The 20,500-nt window shown below is 43.7% G+C and overlaps 2 protein-coding genes across 3 annotated transcripts; one reads left to right on the plus strand and one right to left on the minus strand.

Moving 5' to 3' along the window:
- Window positions 1-762: 762 nt before the first annotated feature.
- med11 (mediator complex subunit 11) lies at window positions 763-3,385 on the minus strand. The gene is made up of 3 exons (XM_006809055.3): window positions 3,116-3,385; window positions 2,445-2,575; window positions 763-1,196 (listed from the first exon to the last, which is right to left on the minus strand). The coding sequence occupies exons 1-3, from the start codon at window positions 3,183-3,185 to the stop codon at window positions 1,041-1,043; spliced, it is 357 nt and encodes a 118-aa protein (XP_006809118.1). The 5' UTR covers window positions 3,186-3,385; the 3' UTR covers window positions 763-1,040.
- Window positions 3,281-19,405, plus strand: pelp1 (proline, glutamate and leucine rich protein 1). 2 transcript variants are annotated; one of them, XM_087837854.1, is made up of 19 exons: window positions 3,281-3,564; window positions 3,771-3,835; window positions 6,238-6,343; window positions 6,476-6,625; window positions 7,855-7,926; window positions 8,174-8,233; window positions 8,326-8,482; window positions 10,261-10,393; window positions 11,997-12,084; window positions 12,169-12,257; window positions 12,336-12,449; window positions 12,940-13,090; window positions 13,725-13,878; window positions 13,972-14,027; window positions 15,940-16,073; window positions 16,233-16,335; window positions 16,561-18,177; window positions 18,431-18,748; window positions 18,883-19,405. In XM_087837854.1, exons 1-19 carry the CDS (start codon window positions 3,424-3,426, stop codon window positions 18,973-18,975), a joined length of 3,801 nt encoding a protein of 1,266 aa, XP_087693980.1. In that variant the 5' UTR covers window positions 3,281-3,423; the 3' UTR covers window positions 18,976-19,405. The 2 variants fall into 2 exon arrangements, with proteins under 2 accessions (XP_087693980.1, XP_087693981.1); XM_087837855.1 differs by having other exon boundaries at window positions 3,283-3,564; window positions 18,434-18,748.
- The last annotated feature ends 1,095 nt before the right edge of the window (window positions 19,406-20,500 follow it).

Consider the following 20,500-nt stretch of genomic DNA (forward strand, 5'->3'; position numbering starts at 1 on the left):
GAGGCGAAGCTGCCGGACACTGGGGCCACCAGGCCCTCTGACCACCACCACCAGTAGGCAACAGGTGAAGTGTCTTGCCCAAGGACATAACGACCGAGACTGTCCAAGCCGGGGCTCGAACCGGGAACCTTCCGATTACAAGGCAAACTCCCAACTCTTGAGCTACGGTTTATATATAACCTGGTTGCTAAACTAATGGAAACATTGTTTCAAAATTAGGTTAAATATATTAGTCCGTTAATTTCTTGTTATTATTCATCCAATAATAAGTGTCCCAACCAATAACCAATGAACAAAACTATCCACATGCTGGTTACAATGAGAGCACAGTGTCTCAGCGGAGTACTTGGGATCTTCCATGTTTTTCTGGCCATATTATATTATTAATATGAATAAATATTTGCTATATTAAGCTTCTGTACCTGAAACTGACATTTATAGAATACTTATTTAATACTTGTATAAATGTTAGTAGACAGGCCTCATATTATAAGTACTGATGAGTTGCTTCCTGCTGTGCACCATCAGAATTTACAAAAACATACTAAACTATATTTGTCATTGGTAACTCTTTATATGACTACACCTGTCTTTAGTTCACTTTTATAAAATATGGCATTTAATCCTGTGCACAGAGCACATTACTGACCACACTCATGGGGACACTGTTTGGCATCTTTCTCAAAGACTGGAGGAGCCACAGATTAATGTATGAGGTTCTCTATCACAACAACAACAAAGGTTTTTCCCCAAAAGATGATTCGTTGTTTTATTAAAAGAATCGACAGTTTCTACATATGACCTGCTCTTTAAACTGATTACAAAATCAGAAACACAACATACACAGGCCCCAGTACAAAAACACTTTTTTCTTTCCTTGAGTTTTTGTTTACATTTGTTGAGACACGTCAGCATTTTAATAAAAGTGAGAATGGCTGTGACACACGTGGGGAATACGGAGAAGTGCCGTTGCATTAGGTATCTGAAAGTGCTGTGCCAGTCCAAGCACAATGATCTCAATCCCAGCAACCGGCTGACTCTCATGTCTGCTGCTGCTGCTGCTGCTCCAGCATGACTTCACAGGTACGTCCCAGTTCTCCCAGTTTGACCTTGGCATACTCGGCTCGGTTCAGTGCCATCTGACAGTCCTTCCTGGCTGAATAGGTAGAACCTTCATGTGGCTGACCAGTCGCTACCTGGAGAAAGAAAAAGGAGAAACAAACTCGAATCTGTTGCTCACAATATTTCTATCATGAAGTTCTTCATTTATAAAAATAAATATTAATAATTAAAAGAAAATCAGTTTGTATTTGTGAACCTCATCTATCTATTAGATTTATGATTTTAAAAATTTCCTACATAACTGTTAATTAAAAACATGTTCTCTTCAGTTTTACAGTAGTACAGAGAAAAACCCAACAATCAGACGACCCCGAGCACTTTAACCTTAACATACTGTAGAGTTTTTACCTTTAAACAGAAAGCACACGACTGTTGTTGTGATTCGGTGCTATATAAATAAATTGAACTGAATTCAGGGTCACATGATGCAGCCCTATCTATAAACTGAAACTTATTAAAAAGGAAAGTGTTAAGCCTGATCTTAAAAGTAGAGTGGGTCTCTGTCTTCTGAACCCAAACTGGGAGCTGGAGCAGACAGCTAAGGGCTCTGCCTCCCATTCTACTATCAGGAGCTCCAGGAACCACAAGTAAGCCTGCAGTCTCAGGTTATTATCCTAATTCATATTATCTAACTCTGTTAGGATTATATCAAATCTTGAAGATATGATGAAGCCTGATATTTTGAGATCTTGTAAATGAAGACTTTAAATTAAAGTTAGCAAAATGTAAGCAGATGTTTCATAAGCTATAAACCTAAATAGATACTATAAAGCTAATATAAAAGGTGAAATTTGGAGATTGAATCTCAACAGCATCATCGTCCTAAATGTAAACTGGTATCTGGTACCCTTGATGAAACTTTACGTTGACTGAGAACACCACAGCCTGCAGCAGGCCACCATACTGTAACTGTAAACTCAACCATAATACTCCAGATTAACCAGTAAGTGCAGTATTTCTGTGCAACGTTTGAATAATATTTACATATGCTGAGTTAGAAACTTCGAAATGAATTAGGACATTACAGCTAAGATTCAAATTTCCAGTTTTTAAAAATCTTACTTACTGAGCAGTTCTTCTTAACTGTGAAAAACATATCTTATGCTCTGTCCTGCCTTTTTTTTTTAATATCTTTCTATAATTTTAACATTTTTTTCTCATCCTGTGAAAAACCGCAGCTTTACACCCCTTAGCAGACACACCCAGGTTTAAACAGCCAGGGGAACGAGTTGCTGCTAGAGCTCTATAGATCGATCGATCGCATAAACTGTTTTCTAGTGGAGGTGAAACCGTTTCTGAAACAGGTCTGCAGCTGATTTAACCTGTGTGAGGTAGCGGATCTGCCCACTTAGTTCGTTCTCCACTCGGCTGACTGAGTTCTGGAACTGGATGAGCTGTCTGTCCATGAAGCTGGCATTGTGTTTATCTTTGGAGAGTTCAAGAACAATGTTACCTGCGAGGTCAAGCATAAACATAGAAACACGACTTAAAAAGACTTGATTAGACACAAAGACAGAGTAAATTTAAAACTTGATTCTTTGTTTTAGTAAAGGACTGTGCTGAGGATTGTTCGTTGTTGTAGAGTCAGCCAAACAAATGGAAACAAATTGTGTTGTTTGTTTTGTGTCTAAGGATACTGAAAATTGGTTTTTTTCTAAGTTTCCTGTTATGTGTACGGCTTATTAAGCAAAAACATTTTAAATGTAACAGGTCTGAGGAGTAATTTGACACTGAGTGAAAAATCCCCAAATATCGAAAGAAAAACTTTCAGAAAGCCTGGAAACTGCGAGCGAAACGAGGGGCTGAGTTCAGACTTTTGCACAGGAATACATGTTCCCCTCTGTGATAAAAAACAAATCTTTACAGCGGCTAATAGAGAATAATGATGAATGAATAATGTCCTACTGTCGGATGAAAAAAAGCATCAGAAAATCAGTAAAGTAATCAACGATGCACGGTTTGATGTAACAGCCGCAAGAAGACGCTCTCTCACCGGCACACTGCAGCACCATCGCTATCTCCTTCTCCACATCCTCCAGCGCTCTCAGCCTGTCATTAGCCATCAGCAGGCGGGAAGCAGCCGCTCCGAGGACCAGCTCAGCACAGAGATCCGAGGTGAGACCCAAAGCCACTTAATCGAGTTTAAACGGAAGAAAACTTGCAACTACTGCAGTCCCTGCAACTTTACTAACGCGTTATAGTTGAGAGCAGGGTAACAACAAAGAGCTAAAAACTGACGTCACTGAAATATGATGTCATCAGAGTCGCACAGTAGTGACGTTCGCTTGGCGGAGAGGAAAGATGGCTACATCGGCTTGGCTGCATGGCCCATCTGCTATGCGACTAACTGAGGGTTTGGTGTCTGTTCTGAAAGAGCAGCGTCCGGAGCATCTGCCCGCTCTGCTAGCAGGCTACAGGGAGCACGGCGTGTTCCAGACACAGGTAGGGCCCGGCCCGGGCGAGCTCCGCGGCTGGAAGCGGCTTCAGCGTTAGCCTGCTCTCGCTGTGCGGCAGCCGCGGGAGGCTTTGTTGTACAGTGGCTGACATCTGGAAGTATGGCAGGACCATGTGCAGCAGGAGCCGAGCTGGTTCCGTGTTTCTTAAACGTTTTGATCTCACTGTGCTTTAAAACCGTCTTGTCTTTGCAGAGCGCGTGCGCCGTTGGGGGTCTCGTGGGTTTTAGCAATGCCAAACTGGGCTCGAGCAAGACCAGGTGAGAAAGGAGTACCTCAATCAGCTGCTGTCATAGACTGATCATACTACAGTTTTTAATGTTAAGTCTTTATTTTTAAGATGTATACCAGCACCTGAGCACTGTCCTGGACCAGGGGAGGTGTTTAGCCGCATCTCGTCCTTAAATTTGCTGGCTGTCTGAGTGGTGTCCAAAAGTCATGTGGACTTTATGGATAAGGGGAAACGTTCAGGGGAAAACCTGGACTTGTTAGGAGAACACGGTGTCCATCCCACTTTGAATGGAGCAGCTCTCATTTCTAGAAATCTTCTAAATTCATTAAACCCCCCAAAATATGACTATCCAGAGTTGGGACCAGGAAGAAGGCGTGCAGTCTTACACGCCTCTCTGTAGCTCCTCTCCTCCTGTTATCCCCCAAACCCCATCCCCATCCTCTGTGTCTCCTAAAACAACAAACAATCAGCAAAAAATGATTTAAAGAAAAAAGTATCCACAACTGTGCCGTAAAGTGAAACAGTGAAGTGTGAATTATTAAACATTCGCCCTCTGTCTTCTTAGTCCCTGTTGTTACATGACAAACAAATCAATTTACTCTGCCTTACAGAAACCTGGTTACAGCAGGATGATTGTGTTAGTTTAAATGAATCAACGACTCCGAGTCACTCGAACTACCAGAATCCTCAAAGCACAGGCCGAGGTGGGGGTGTGGCAGCTCCTACTTCAGCTTATCAATCAACCAAAGACTCAGAAACACTAACCCTCGTCCACCCCAGCTGTGAAACTCAGAAACCAGTCTTATTTGTTATCATCTATCGTCCACCTGGGCCTTACACACAGTTTCTGATTTCTCAGACTTTATATCTGATTTAGTTCTGAGCTGAGATAAAATAATTATTGTGGGTGGTTTTAACATCCATGTTGATGCTAAAAATGACAGCCTCAACATGGCATTTAATCTGTTATTAGACTCAATTGGCTTCTCTCAACATGTAAAAGAACCCACCCACCACTTTAATCACACTCTAGATCTTGTTTTAACATATGGCATAGAAACTGAACATTTAACAGTGTTTCCTGAAAACCCTCTCCTGTCTGATCATTTCCTGATAACATTTACAATAATTGATTACACAGCAGTGAAGAGTAGACGTTTATCAAAGTAGATGTCTTTCTGAGAATATAATGCACCCACTGTTATCACCTTCAATGCCCTGTACCAACACAGTTCTGTACTCCCATAGAGGTTGATTATCTTTATAATATTTTTACTTCTTCACTGCGTGTTCCTGACTCCCTGGTATAACGCTCAAATGTGCACCTTAAAGCAGATAATTCATAAGCCAGAAAGGAAGCGCTGTCTCACTAATTTACAAGATCTGCATTTAGCCTGAAAAGCCAGTTTGCTGCTCTCTTAAACAAAAACATCCATAAAGCTAGAACGTCTCACTGTTGATCAGTTATTAATGGAGTAAGAACAACCCCAGGTTTTCCTTCATCACGGTACAGAAACAGCTTTAGTGAAGGTTACAAATGATCTTATGGCCTCTGACAGTGGACTCATATCTGTGCTTGTCCTCCTCGATACTGTCGACCATCAGAGTCATGCTTAAAGACACTGTGCTGCAGGGATTTGAATCATGTCTGTCTAATAGACTTCTGTTTTTTGTGAATGGAGAGTCCTCTTCACACACTGAGGTTAATTATGGAGTTCCCCAGGGTTCAGTGCTAGGACCACTTCTGTTTATGCTGCGTACGAAAAACTAGTTCATGCATTTATTACTTCCAGGCTGGACGACTGTAATTCATTATTATCAGGAAGTCCTAAAAACTCCCTGAAAAGCCTTCAGCTAATCCAAAATGCTGCAGCAAGAGTACTGACAGGGACTAGAAAGAGAGAGCAGATTTCTCCTGTTTTGGCTTCCCTTCATTGGCTTCCTGTTAAATCTAGAATTCAAAATCCTGCTCCTCACATACAAGGTCTTAAATAATCAGGCCCCATCTTATCTTAATGAGCTATGATTGTTGGGTCTTTACCTCCCAATATAAAGCACCTTGAGGCAACTGTTGTTGTAATTTGCACTTTTTATAAATAACACTGAATTGAAGTGAGCATTAATGACGATACTCTTTTGGTTTTTCCTATTTTTAACACGTGAAAACAACATCCACTTTGTGCTTTTACAAATGATCAGCTATACTACAGGATATGACGTGTGTTTTATTAGCCTCGGTTCATTCTAACACACTGATGAGTCTCCATGCGAAGGTCCAGTTTCAGTAGCATTTAGTTTTTAAACAGATCTACTCACCTTTAGATCAACATCTCCTGTTGATACAATGTTATGAATGTGAATATAATTTCACACAGTCGAAACAGATTCACTTTGATACTGTATGTTTCTAACATGATTCTGTGTGAGCAGGTTCGAGGGGCTCTGCCTGCTCTCCATGCTGGTTAAAGACAGTTCCAGCGATCTATTCCAGCAACACTGCCTGTCGTGGCTGCGCTCCCTGCAGCAGGTCATACAGGTAAAGTCACATGTCGGCTGTTATCATTACAATATTGCTATTTTTCTCCATTTTATCTTAAGGTCTAAAAATTAAAGGTTATCGTTTCATTTTTAAAATTAAAAATACTTTCTGTGTTTTTGTTCTTTACAGTCTCAGGCTCCAGTTGAGACTGTGCAGCTAGCAGTGAACATTCTGAAGGACTTGCTGCAATACTCGTCTCAGCTAGCAGAGCTGGCCAGAGAGGTTGGCCTCAACTCCATCCTGGGCATCCTCACATCCCTGCTGGGTCTCAAGTCAGAGGTGAGGTGACAAGGCGGTGAGTGGAAGGGCCCACCAGGAGGGCTCCGGAGCCCCTCTGGTGGAGTGTGTATCCAGGTACTTTGCCCACAGAATGTGAGTGTTAGCCCTGCCTCTGACACCGCCCCACAACCCTGATGAGGATGGGTGAATTGAATGCCCTAAATTCTGTTTAGTTACAATCAGTGTTGGGAAGGTTACTTTTAAAATGTATTCCACTACAGATTACAGAATACATGCCCCAAAATGTATTCTGTAACGTATTCCGTTACGTTACTCAATGAGAGTAACGTATTCTGAATACTTTGGATTACTTAATATATTATCATGCTGTTTACAACTACATGAATGTACTATTGCTGTGATTTATTACTGTTACTGAAGGTCCGCGGCTCCGAACCGTAGTAAAGGGACCTCTGGCTAATACGGTGGGTTCTGTGTCGGCTCGTAGCCGAAAACTAGCTTTACTTTGTTGTCTGGGTCACTTTGCTAGCGAGAGACAGAGAGAGGCGTTGAAAGGCTGCTCCAACGGGACTTATTGTTTTTGGAGGAAAACACGAACACGGTGTACAGTCGAGTCTTAATAGCTTACTTACAACTGGGCTCGTCAGGCACTCTTCTTGGCTGCAGTGGTTATTATTATATTTACATGCTTCCAGCTCCCGTTTCTGCTCGATGACAGCTCGTACTTTTCCTTTTTCTCCCTCCTCGCATACACTGCCTATGATGCTACATTCTTTAGAGCTATGCCTGTAGCATTCTGCCCAATGCTAAGCTAATATTAGCTTAGCACAACAACAACAAAAAGGCCTCTCTCACCCAGGAAACACACAGTCGCAGAGAGAGCGTCACCCTGTAACCATGGCAACCGTAACGCTGCTGCCTGGAACAACAGAACGTAGCTGTCAAACAAAACCCAAACAGTCCTGACCCGCCACAATATGAAACAGGGAAGTACCGCCGTGTAATCCATTTATTTCAACAAAGTAACTGTATTCTAAATACCACCTTTTTAAACGGTAACTGTAACGGAATACAGTTACTCATATTTTGTATTTTAAATACGTAACGGCGGTACATGTATTCCGTTACTCCCCAACACTGGTTACAATGTAACACTTTATGTATAATTGCATCTGTTCTGTTACATCTGTTATTATTCAGTTAGCTTCAGCTCAGATATCGATCTTCTAACTGGCCTTAAAACGGTTTATGTTCCCGTTTGATGTTAGTGTGAGCTGGCAGCCATGGAGGGAATGACGGCCTGTATGACCTACTATCCGAGAGCTTGTGGATCCTTGAGGGTGAGACACTCCTTCCTGAGACTGTTTGGACTGTTATCGTGGTGCTATTAAATATCTCTTCTTCTTCTTCTTTTTCTTCTTGTTCTTCTTCTTCTTCTATATAGGTTAATGTTACTACAGTATTACTTTAGCAGTATTCTGTGCTGTACTCTGTATTCTACTTAAGTAAAGCTGTACTTTGTTACTTGCTGCCTCTGTTTAGAACCCAGCTGTGTCAAACCTGCACCTGTTTGTTGTTGTTTTTAAGGACAAGCTGGCAGCGTATTTCCTTTCCAAGATGGACAGCACAGACAGGAAAACACAAGAGGTTTGACAAAACAAGTACCAAGTCTGTTTTTAAAAATTATTATCATTATTTGGAGATTTGTTTGAACGTTTGTTTTGCTGTTACTCTGTCAGATGGCCTGTCAGTGCTACGGTCGTCTGCCCTGCCTGGGCGGCGTGCTGGACAGAGGGGTCGGGGCTGGCAGAGCTGAGGGCTGGACCAATCAGATTCACTGCCTACTGGCCTCTGCCAATGGCCTGCTGGCTCAGCTCTACCAAGGTTCAGAAACAGGTGTGTTGTTTTCTTTTTGAGCAGTGGTGATATTTGGCTTCTGTGTGTGTTTGTCTCCGTCCATGTATGCTTTTTTTAGTGAAAAGAAACAAAAACACGTCAGTTAACCCTTTAAAACCGGTCGGAGCGGGCACGCTCCGTTTTGCGTAACTATTTTTAAATCCCGGTAGCTCTGCAACCACGTGAGCTAGCGCAAAAATTTCTTTTTGCATATGAAACCAGAGGAGTTGTACTTACATCTTATGCCATCAGCTTGTCCTCGGTCACAGTTTCCTTCCACATATAGCTTTGCAAAAACTGCATAAAAAGCACTTGCAGCAACAAAAACATAATATTCCAGAAACACGCTTTGCCGATCCGATCAGCTGTTCATAACACTTCCCACGTTGGAATAGACGTCAGCGCGAACTATCGCATGTCTGCCAGTTCCTGCCCGAAACCGGAAGTAACGTCATTTCGCGGAAATGTAGTTTTTTTTTACCATCAGGGCCTCATGAGCCTATACTGGTGTTTTTAAAAGTTATGTTTGACTTTATGACTTTCTGTGTGGTTTCTGGGATGCTTAGGACTCATATTGCACTGCTGGAAATAGTTTATTTTGATGCATATGCTGCTTTTTTGCAAATTTACATTATAATATTTATTTTTGTTTTTCCTGCAGTGTATAGAAATTGGTGTATTTCAAAAATAAAACTATGAAGACACTCAAAATAAATTTCCTGTGGTGGGAAACTATTTTGTGCAACTTTTTTGTATTTACAGTTTTGAGGGATAAGCCTCTTAAATTTCTCTAACTAGAAATATATGTTAAAAAAACAAAAACAATTTTCAATTTTTTGTGGTTTATTGCACTTTTTTGCAATTTATGTAATTACTATGCACTTAATACAGACATATTATTAAAATCTGGGCTATAATGGTTGTATTGATGTATAGCAACTTGAAATGCTCCCAAAAATGGGAGGGTTAGGGGGTTAAATATATGTAAAAATATAATATAAGCTCTGGCGGACTTGGTTCTATGGTAGGTCTTAAAGGGTTAACAAACAATGAAAACAAGAAATTCTTCAAATCTGTCTCCTTCCATCCAACTAATATGAAACATTGTGTTAATTAAAATGAATCACTATTTAAAACTGTAAAAATAAAAGCTTTTTCATAAGCCAGTAAAGTGTGCCTGGGTCAGTGAAACTCTGGACCCTAAATTATGATTAATATTAATTATAACATGTTGTTTTTATCGCCACAGAAACGGCATCAAAGCACAGACACACTCAGTCATTTCATGTAGAAACACAATCCGATGGACAGATTCAAACAATGAGCAGTTTATTCTGAAAGAACTTTGTTGTTTCTCTTTGAATTCTTTTTCATTTCTTATTAATAAGACAAAAGTATTTCTCATTCGAGCTGCAGACCTACATGTGGTATTAAAACTAAAACGTAACAAAAACAGACGTTTTGATTGAATCTTGGGTTAAAGTCCTGTTTTCGTCATTGTCGTGTCGATGCACCTTGATTAACTCGATAATGCCAAAGCAAACTTCTCCTGCTGGCCACACATTTTGTTTAAAAAGGTGCAGTTATGTTCTTTTGTCTTACAGCGCGTCACAAACACTGTGTATTCACTCCTCACCTTTCTAGATAAAATGTATCTTAACCAAGTAAATCAGTCAGTGAAGCGTGCAGTGAACAGCTGTCAGTGTTGGAGGTGCTGTGACGTGATGGTGTGACTGTTACCGCGGTTACTCACACTCGATTGCTTCTTGCGGTCACAGATGGAGCGATGCAGTATCAAGGTCCCGGGATGGAGCTGGCCTTTCCTCACCTGGACCAAACGGATCCCCTGCTGCTCCTGCAGCTCCAGCACAGATACACTGCTGTGTGCCTCGCACTCAAACACACACTTAGGTACAACACATGCAGATGAGCGCACACACCGTTCAAGTTCACTTTAATTGCAAAAGCAAAGGTTTGTGTTCCGCATAGGCTGGCTCTCGAGCCATTTGGATCGTTTTCATTCACTGACTTCTCAGGAATTTGCATATTAGGACCAAAAGGATTCAGGACAGCCTGAGATGGTTTTCAGTACCAGTCATATCACTGGTTGCCATGATCTGTGTTCGTATTTGGTAGTACCATTGTGCGCTATACTTTTAATAAAAGCGGTACTTCTAGAGCGTTCCAGGTGAAGTCAGTCTGAATTTCTTGTTTCCCACTCGGAGGTTTCATCTGGAATGACTCTCAACTCTGATTTGACCCTCCTGCACAACCTTTAATCTGTGCTGCCACTGTCGTGTATCTGTGACCCTATTAAACCAATCTGTGGTCAGGCTGCATGAACATGCTGCAGCTGTGTTTGGAGTATTTTCTGTATCGATAGTGATGCACTTACTTGCATTACTAAGAAGCAAAGCAGTCTTTAGACTTTACTACTGCGACGTGCTCAGTTTAGGAGTGAAGTCGTGTCAGAGCTCTGACATCAGACTTCTGAAGTAACTGGAATGAGCATTATTGACCAAGCTAGATAAAAATGAAGTACTGGTATTAGGATAACTGGGATACAGAAAACATCTGGAAAACACCAAATTGAATCAGTTGTAAATCTTATTTCTTTACCTCAGCTTTTTAGCATAGTTGTAACATTTACACAAATACACTCAAAGTAGGGCTGCACGATTAATCGTTAGAAAATCGCAATCTCAAGTCATACTTATGTGCGATCTCATTTCCAAATGACAACGATTTAAAAAAAAAAAAAAAAAAAAAAGACGACGATTGTACCGCATTTTGATCCGGGACGTAATCTGCATGAAAACAAGCGCTCACTCTTCCTGCTCAACCAGTGACAAGGGCGGAGCCTCATACCACGTGATACAGAAGCTGGCTGCTAAAATTGGCAGGAAAAAACAACGGAGAGCACGTCAGGGATGACGAGAAAGTGACAGGAGAAAATCCGTCCCGGTCAACCACCCAAACATCAATAACGGGAACCTTATACAGCGCTTCCCTATACACGTCGACCTCCTGCAGCCACAAAGAAATTACAGAGGCTATCACTTATCACCTGACCAAAGATATGGCTCCATCAACACTGTGCAAAACGAGGGATTCAGGAAAATGATCAACACCCTAGACAAACGCTACACAGTGCCGTCCCGCAACTATTTTTCTATTGTTGCTACCTGCTCTATACACGCAGTGTCGAGCAACGACAAAATGTGAGACATTTGTTGTTTTATGTTTATTTATTGTTTTTATGTTCAGTCTCAACTGTTAGAAGTTGATGTGCAGTTAATAAGTGCAATAAATATTTATACTGGAAAAGAAAATCGTGAGAGAATCGTGATCTCAATTCTAAGAAAAAATCGTGATTTTCATTTTATGCAAAATCGTGCAGCCCTAACTCAAAGGCCCTTTTGTTTAATAAAAACTGTTAAAAACCTGTGCGAGCAGTAAAGGCTTTCGTTGTTTCTGGTACTCGTTGCATTCCTTTGTCGTTTCCTTCCATCAGAGTAGATCCCGCCTCAGCTGTGCGTTTGCCCGTCAGGCCAATGCTCAACTTGGTGTGCCGAGCCCTCGCCGTCAGCTCCAAGAGCATAGTGAGCACACACACAATAACATTTAATGAACAGAGACGTGTCAAAGGCAGTACTGATCTTAATGCACGTTTGACTTTGTGTCAGAATTTAACAGGAGATGGAAGTGTGAGGCTGCTGGTCCTCCCCATCATACACAGCAACACCCTGGAAGTCCTGTCAAGTGTGATCACCGTGTGAGTACTCGCACACACACACAGGAGGCCACGTTTTGATCCCCTGCCAGCCTGACTCTTGGATTTGTGCTGTTGCAGAGTACGGGTCGGCATGGTTCAGTACGCTGCAGTGATACAGAGGCTGTTTTCTCAAACGCTCTCTGCTTGGACCCCCCTACCTGAGACCAGCGTGGGACAGCAGAGGGCCTACAGGTGACTCGCAGCCTCGCACAGCGAGTTCAGCCTGCAGCTGGAAACCTCGTACACACCTAATATCAGCGAGTGCATCATATTTCATTACGTGTGTGCAGCGTGTGTGTAGCTACAACCTACAGTTGCCCTGAGAGCCTGTGGAGCAGAGTCAGTGGTTACCAAGACAACCACCAAGTACTGTAACAACTGGAAGTATAGTAACAAAATCTTTACAAAGGTTTCCTCAGAGAGGCTGATGCCCTGAAGTGTCCGTAGCACGCTGTGTGTGCTCGCAGACGTCTAAAGGAGTGAACGATGACCATTTAGAGGTTTTTAGTCCCGAGAAAAGAAAGAAAGTCTTAACTGATCTGTTGCAACACAAAGAAGATGAAATGAAAACACTGCGTGGGGATCAAGGAGCTTATTTTAGTGACATTATGGGAAACTGGGAACAGTCTGAGCTGCTGCACTGGGGAAGATTTAATGTTTTTGTTTCTCCTCCTTCCCACAGTGCAGTGCGGGTGTCAGTGTACAGAACCTTGGAGCTGTGGGTCCAGGTTGCCGGAGCGTCTTCTAGCATCCTTCAGGGAAGCCCGGGGCACTCGGAGCTCCTCTTTAACCACCTACTCGGGGACATCACACCAGGAGCAGAGTCTATCAAGGTAGGGGAAAGATGCATTTGGACCAGTCGTCGTTACTAGTCTGTATCAATGCACTGCCACCAGATGGCGCATCAGTGTTGAGAGACGCCATAAATCTGATCATCTAGGCCTCATATTTTGTTAACACTGTCAGAAAAACATCAGAGCGGCTTCGCCTTTACTGATAAGGTGAGGAGTTGAGTCATTCAGGAGGGGCTCGGAGTGGAGCCGCTACTCCTCCACATGTAAAGGAGACTGCTAATGTCAACAGATCTATCAGCTGGTCTTGGAAATGTTCAGCCTTTCAACAGATGAGCTGGAGGAGGTGATAAGAGGGAGGCTGCTGCCCCAAAGCCTGACTCCAGATAAGCAGGAGAAAAACGCTGGATGATTGTTGTTTTAGTTTGAAGTCGTGGTCATGAAGTTTCAAACAGAAAACCGAAGAATGTAATTGTTTAAAATGCTTTGCTATTAGTTTTGGAGGTTTTCCACTGAAGGGTTATCAACTCGACTAAGAGATTAGTCATGAGCACTAAATCTAAAACATTTAATTCAAGCTCTGACCTTTATGAAACTAAAGGGAACCAGTGGTTTGTTGGGATGTGCTGAGCTCTCTTCTGTTCCTGCTCCTGTGCGTGGGGTGTCCTGTTTCCAGCTCCGGGCAGGACTATCGGCGGATGTTGTTCCTGGAGGAAAGCCCGGCCCTCGTAGGACGAAGCATTTGGTGATGGCAGATACAGTCGGGCCATCGCTGCAGAGGAAAGGAGACCATCTAGCCAATCAAGATACCTGCCTTGCAGCTGTCAGGGGTGAGATGCAAACCAAGTTTAATGTTATTGGGAGTTTACTGGTACACTACGTATGATATTCTGATACCAGACTGATCTTTGTCATCCTTGTAGCACTGAGACAGATCATACAGAGCAGTGGGACGCTACTGAAGGACGACATTCACAAGGTAAATGTGATTTAAAGTAACATAAGCGCTGCAAAAGAGTAGCAGAGAGAGACACTTTCTACAGGCGTCTCCAACCATCCACAGATCAGCCTCTGCTGCAGCGAGTGGCACCGAGCCGCCCGAAGAAGATCCGTGTTTAACCCTTTAAAGCCGGTGGGAGCGGGCACACTCTGTTTTGTGTAACTACTTTTTAAATCCCGGTAGCTCTGCAACCACGTAAGCTAGCGCAATAATTTTTTTTGCATATGAAACCAGAGGAGTTGTACTTACATCTTATGCCATCAGCTTGTCCTCGGTCACAGTTTCCTTCCACATATAGCTTTGCAAAAACTGCATAAAAAGCGCTTGCAGCAACAAAAACATAATATTCCAGAAACACGCTTTGCCGATCCGATCAGCTGTTCATAACACTTCCTACGTTGGAATAGACGTCAGCGCGAACTTTTGCATGTCCGCCATTACCTGCCCGAAACCGGAAGTGACGTCATTTTCGCGGAAATGTAGTTTTTTTTTTACCATCAGGGCCTCATGAGCTTATACTGGTGTTTTTAAAAGTTATGTTTGATTTTATGACTTTCTGTGTCGTTTCTGGGATGCTTAGGACTCATATTGCACTGCTGGAAATAGTTTATTTTGATGCATATGCTGCTTTTTTGCAAATTTGCATTATAATATTTATTTTCGTTTTTCCTGCTGTATATAAAAATTGGTGTATTTCAAAAATAAAACTATGAAGACACTCAAAATAAATTTCCTGTGGTGGGAAACTATTTTGTGCAACTTTTTTGTATTTACAGTTTTGAGGGATAAGCCTCTTAAATTTCTCTAACTAGAAATATATGTGAAAAAAACAAAAACGATTTTCAATTTTTTTGTAGTTTATTGCACTTTTTTGCAATTTATGTAATCACTATGCACTTAATGCAGACATATTATTAAAATCTGGGCTATAATGGTTGTATTGATGTATAGCAACTTGAAATGCTCCCAAAAATGGCTCCACAGCATGTAAAAATATAATATAAGCTCTGGCGGACTTGGTTCTATGGTAGGTCTTAAAGGGTTAAGCAGACGTGATGTTTGCAGTTCTTTAAGCAGCGATTTCCTCCACCCACAGTGCATTTCTAATGATCCACATGAAATATCCCAACGTGTTCTCATATGTTCTTGTAGCCAGAAAAGAAATTATGTAACTTTATACACAAATTATAGTGATGCATGTTTACTTTTTTAAATAGAGAACACCCATATCTGTGAAATTGTTGCTCAAAGTGCTGCCGAACATCATCTGTTTAAACCTTGTTCTTCTTTTAAAACTGAATTTTTCAGTGTACAGTCTAATGGATTCATGTGTGTTATTGTTTTAAACTTAATTATTAACATTATGCATGATCATTTTACTTGACTAGCAGTTTGTTTTAAAAGATTAACATGTTATTAATGTGTTATTAATTAGAAACAGGCCGTTTTCCTGCTTATTACACAGAACCTAATAATAGAGTAGTAATAACATAGGAATTAGCACATTATTGCATTCTTGTTTCTGGCTTGTTACCCTGCAGTTAGCACATCATTAGCTTCAGTTTTTGGACCATTATTATCCAGTTGCATCAATTTCAGTGTAATATTACTCGGCTGTAACTAAGTGGTGTGGTTAGCGTCGACGTGTAGTTACGTGTCTCAGCAGGTCCACGTCAGGTTGTGGTGTGGGGTTAAAATGGGATACTGATTATAAGTTATGATGTAGTAAGACACGTTTCCCATCTTGTGATGATCTGCAGCTGTAAAGTAAAATGCTTTCGTTTGTTTTTTCCATCATTTAGCATTTTTGGTGTATTGCAGGAGAGACTCTTCATTTTACTGTTCTTAATAACGAACGATTACACTGTTGTGTCCTGTCGATTCCTTCAAGCGGCTCCATGAGGTGGTTCTGCCACTGTGTGTGCGCCTGCAGCAGCAGCAGTCTTGCAGCAGCAATGCATGTGAATCTGCAGGGAGCGCGAGTGGGCAGTACAGCAGTGCTCTGACTCGACGAGAACTGTACAGGTACGATCTTCATGCTTTATTTAGACTGGACCCAGTCTGACACCACCCTAGCACCAGCACCACTGTGGGCCCTGAACTGGTCTATGTTCTGTAGATGCAAAAGTTCACTTTAGCTGCGTGTTGGACTGAAGGAGCTGTTTCACTTGTATGAATTTGAAGGTTATTGCTGGCCCTGGTCCTGGTCCCCTCACCCTGTTGGCCCCCACCTCTGACCTGTGCTGTGTCGATCCTCAGTAACGGGCGCACCGACAGGAATGTTAAGGTAAGACCTGAGGACCTGAAACACTGCAAAAGGTTTTTAAAAATGTAGCAACGTGTAGCGAGAGGAAGGATCAACATTTCTCTGTGAAGTTGAAATAAAATAATTATGGAGACAATGATGTACAATCTGCATCACGTCTTCTGTTAAAGCTCAGATTGACTTTAACAGTTTCAGACATGAAGTGTTTGTCACTGTTTTAATCAAACCCATCGTCCACTTTCTCAGGTGTCTTCGTTCTGCGCGGAGGCCTTGACCATCTGTAACTTGATCCTTCATCCCCGCTTTCCCTCCATCGCCCTTCCTTTGCCACCTCTCACCATGAAACCTTCCTCCACCACTCCGGTCCTCCCCTCTTCCCAGGGACCTGCTCCTGGATTAACCTTGCCAACCCTGCTTGGCGGTCCTGCCCCCGGCCCTCCTTTTCCCGCCCGTCACTCTCTCAACCTGGGCCCCGCTTCCCTCCTGAGCTCTTTCGAGAACCACCTGTCTCTGGTCCCGGGACTTCCAGGCCAGGGTCCGACTGCAGGAGACATGATTCTGTCCCCGCATACGCACCACCAGCCTGATCCTGCAGGCCTGGGCCCTCCGGAGGGACAGAGACCCGTGTTTGTGCGTTTTGACAAAGAGGAAGCCGAAGACGTCGAGATCTCTCTGGCAAGTGACTCGGACGACAGCGTGGTCATTGTTCCTCCGGGTATGCTAAACATGGAGACTCAGCAGGACGACGCAGCAGCAAACTCGCAGAGCATGCCCTCCTCTGCACCGGGTGGCGCTGGTGTGACGCTCGCAGGTGCAGAATCTGTCACCATGGTCCCAACTACGGCAGCCGCAGCCACAATAGACGGCGTCTCTCTGCCCAACGACCTGGCTGCCTCCTCCCCCCTCCTCACTGCTTCCACCACCTCCATCAACTCCTTTCCTCCTTCCAGTGCCTCGGTGGTCTCCCTGGTTCCACCTTTGAACTCCAGCACCTTTACAGCTCCACCTGTTGGTCTGGGGGAGTCATTGCCTGGCAGACCGCAGCTCCAGCAGATGCTTATGCAGCCCTCCACGGCCAGCCAGGCTGGTCCCATGGGGCTACCGCTCCAGATGCACCTGCAGAACCAATTAAGTCAGCAGGGACGGCACCTCCACCAGCAACCAGCCGCTCCCGCCAGCGAGGATTCTGCTGTCATCAATATTAACAGTACTGATGATGAAGAGGAAGATGACGAGGACATAGATGAAGATGAAGAGCTGGAGGAGGACGAGGAGGAGGAGGGGATAGATGAGGAGGACGAGGAGGAGGATGTCAGTGAGTTAGCTGATGAGTTTTTTGATGGGGAGGAATATGAGGAGCTGGATGAAGAAGACGGTGAAGATTTGGAGGAGGAAGAAGAGGAGGACGAAGAGGAAGAGGAGGGAGACATACCGCCTCTGGAGGGAGTCGAAGACAAAGACGGAGGGTCGGGGGTTCAGGAGGGGAAGCTGGATGAGGGACGGATTTCTGCATTTAATGTGGAGGAACGCACAGAAGGAGGGATAGAGGAGATCCAGACGAACAGGGCGCTGTTCGGAGAGGACAAGATGAAGGTGCAGGAGGTGGAGAGCATCGGCGTCCTCGAAGCGGCTCGGGAGGGCGAAGTAGAAGAGGAGGACAACGAAAGGATGGATGACCCCACCATGCCGCAGATCCTGTGCGTCACCGGAGGAGCGTTGGAGGAGCGGGAGGAGGCCGAGGAGGAGAGGGAGCAAGCCGGAGCAGAGCTGCAGAAAGAGGAGGAGTGTTCGTGGGAGGAGGGAGCCAAGGAGGACGAGCCGCAAGCAGCGGAGGCCGAACAACCGGCCGGTCAGAGTCAACAGGTAGATCCTGCAGCTTTGTGAATCGTACTGTTGAATGGCAGCGTTACACAGCTCAAAATATACGTGATTTTCTAATGTGATTGTCACAGTCTGAGCTCCAGATGATCTCAGCAGCTCAGTCGTATATTTGTACAAATGCACATGAAGTATTACTACACAGTCTCTGTTAGAAATGTGTTTTTCTCCTATATATGATAAATAAAGATTCCAAGGAAACGGAAGTTAACCAGCTAAAGCTTTCTGTCTGTATCAGCAGGAATCAGCAGCTGAGCCTGCAGAGGACGCCAGCGTGAGCGATAACCAGCTGCCCAGCTGTGAGGACGAACAGCTCGAAGCTGCTCAAGCAGGAGACTCGACGGCAGTGGCAGACTCTGAAAACGCAACAGAACCAGATGTGACGGAGAAACAGGAAGAAGACACTGAGAAGAGCTCTGAAAAGGAAGCAGAGCAGCCGGAGACGGGAGCAGGAGGAGGGCAGGAGAGTGATGGAGAGGAGGGGAAAGGAGTGAAGAGGAAGAGGGAGGAAGGACACGGAAAAGAAGAGGTGGGGCAAAGCCCGGAGAAGAAAAAGGTATTGCTTTTAATCCTCGTTAAGATGCAGATGGTAGCTGCTGTTTGTCCACTGATTGAAAGCTGCTTCGGTCAGGGTGATGACCTGACTGTGTGAACTTGTGCTTTACACTGTGTGACGTCGCTCTCTTTCAGATGGACGACGAAGCCATGGCGTCAATGTTGGCTGATTTTGTGGCGTGTCCACCTGACGATGAAGACGGTGCTTCTGGATCAAAAGCCTCATAAATATTTGCCAACCTGAACTGAAATTAACACTGATGTCCGGCAGAATCTGGCAAAACATGTATCGTTAGTCACATTCCCAGGGTTTAGTTACCTCAAACATCATGCTTTACATCGCGTGTCACGCAGTTTAATATGGCGTTCAGTCTTTTAACCATCGGGACCATTTCTGGCTGGTCCCACTTTCATCCCCGGGTTATAATTGGCTGTCAGGTGTAAGAGAGCTCTTTTCTACGGTGCACCCAGTGTCCTCCCAGCGAGGAGGCAAAGCTCCGTCAAATGTGTTAACCTGATGACTTTGTTGTTCTTTACAGCACAAGTATCTTCCAGCTAGTTTGCAGTTTTACTTCTGTTTGTATGCATCTTTTTTGCTCTCATGGTTTGGCATCAACGTCATGCTTTGTTAAATAAATAAAATAATGTACTTCCATTACGTTTTTCTTTTGTTTGGGTTCTTTTTGGGGGTTTTGTCTGACGTCTACTTGCATTAATCCTTGTCATGGGACTGATTTGCTGTACATGTTAGAGGTGCTGCTCCTGCACGTTGAAAGGATTTGGGGTGAAGGAGAGGGAGGTGTGGGCGTCTCTGCCAGCCGCTTTGTTAGTCTTGCGTACCTCCAAGGTTAACGGATCCCGTCTGACCCATCTGCTGTCATTTTAAGAACCCGCTGAGCCAATAAACTGCATTCAGCAACCCGCAGGACTCCAGCATATGCTGCAGGTTCATCTACAGCAGCGGTCCGTTTGGTACCGGGCCGCCAGAGTTCAGGCTCGGATGTGAAATTTATGGTTTTCAGTGTTTTTATCGTTAACTCTGTTTCCCAAGGGGCTTTTCCGGTGTTATAGTTTGGAGTCTTATTTTGAAAGAACTATTTACGCGTTGCCATAGCAACCAGAGAGCATTAGGATGCTAGTCTGTTGTTTGCGCATTTCCGGAGGACGCTGCTAATAAAGTTAGCTAATTCGCGTATTTAATACTGTATTTGCAAAATACCACAGTTGTTCTCTTGGTCGTATCATTTTATTTTGTTGTATTTATCCGCGACACCTTAAAGGCCGCTCCGTGGAAATGTTCCGTGGCGCAAAAAAGGTTGTAGAGCAGCGGTCCCCGGGCCTCGGACCGGTACCGGTGCATGAGTCGTTTGGTACCGGGCCGCGAGAGTTGAGGCTCAGGTGTGAAATGTGTAGTTTTCAGGGTTTTTATCGGTTTTCAGCGTTATTTTGTTATCGTTTTTATCGTTTACTCGGTTTTCCTGGGTCTTTTCACGTGTGTTATGAATAAATCTAATTTTTTTCGGTACTGGTACTAGTTTTATTTTGTTGTATTTATCCGCGACACCTTAAAGGCCGGTCCGTGAAAATATTGTCGGTCATAAACCGGTCCGTGGCGCAAAAAAGGTTGGAGACCGCTGTTGTAGAGCACTTCAACCATGAGCAAGCTTTTTAAATGAGGAAGTCACGGGGCGCAGCTGCTGCAGGGTCAATGACTAAAGTGGGAGTGGGCTCGGCCGCAGTGTGAAGATAAAGC

This window comes from Neolamprologus brichardi, chromosome 3 (genome assembly GCF_056152115.1).
Source record: "Neolamprologus brichardi isolate AB-2024 chromosome 3, ASM5615211v1, whole genome shotgun sequence".
Classification (NCBI taxonomy): domain Eukaryota; kingdom Metazoa; phylum Chordata; class Actinopteri; order Cichliformes; family Cichlidae; genus Neolamprologus; species Neolamprologus brichardi.

Excerpts from the sequence above, each read along its gene's own strand:
- med11 (XM_006809055.3), bottom strand. The coding sequence starts at position 3,185 with ATGGCTAATGACAGGCTGAGAGCGCTGGAGGATGTGGAGAAGGAGATA. Across the intron at positions 2,576-3,115 it reads GATGGTGCTGCAGTGTGCCG|GTAACATTGTTCTTGAACTC; the intron begins GTGAGAGAGCGT and ends TTGACCTCGCAG. Across the intron at positions 1,197-2,444 it reads AGATCCGCTACCTCACACAG|GTAGCGACTGGTCAGCCACA; the intron begins GTTAAATCAGCT and ends TTCTTTCTCCAG.
- pelp1 (XM_087837854.1), top strand. The coding sequence starts at position 3,424 with ATGGCTACATCGGCTTGGCTGCATGGCCCATCTGCTATGCGACTAACT. Across the intron at positions 12,450-12,939 it reads GGACAGCAGAGGGCCTACAG|TGCAGTGCGGGTGTCAGTGT; the intron begins GTGACTCGCAGC and ends TCCTTCCCACAG. Across the intron at positions 13,091-13,724 it reads CAGGAGCAGAGTCTATCAAG|CTCCGGGCAGGACTATCGGC; the intron begins GTAGGGGAAAGA and ends TCCTGTTTCCAG.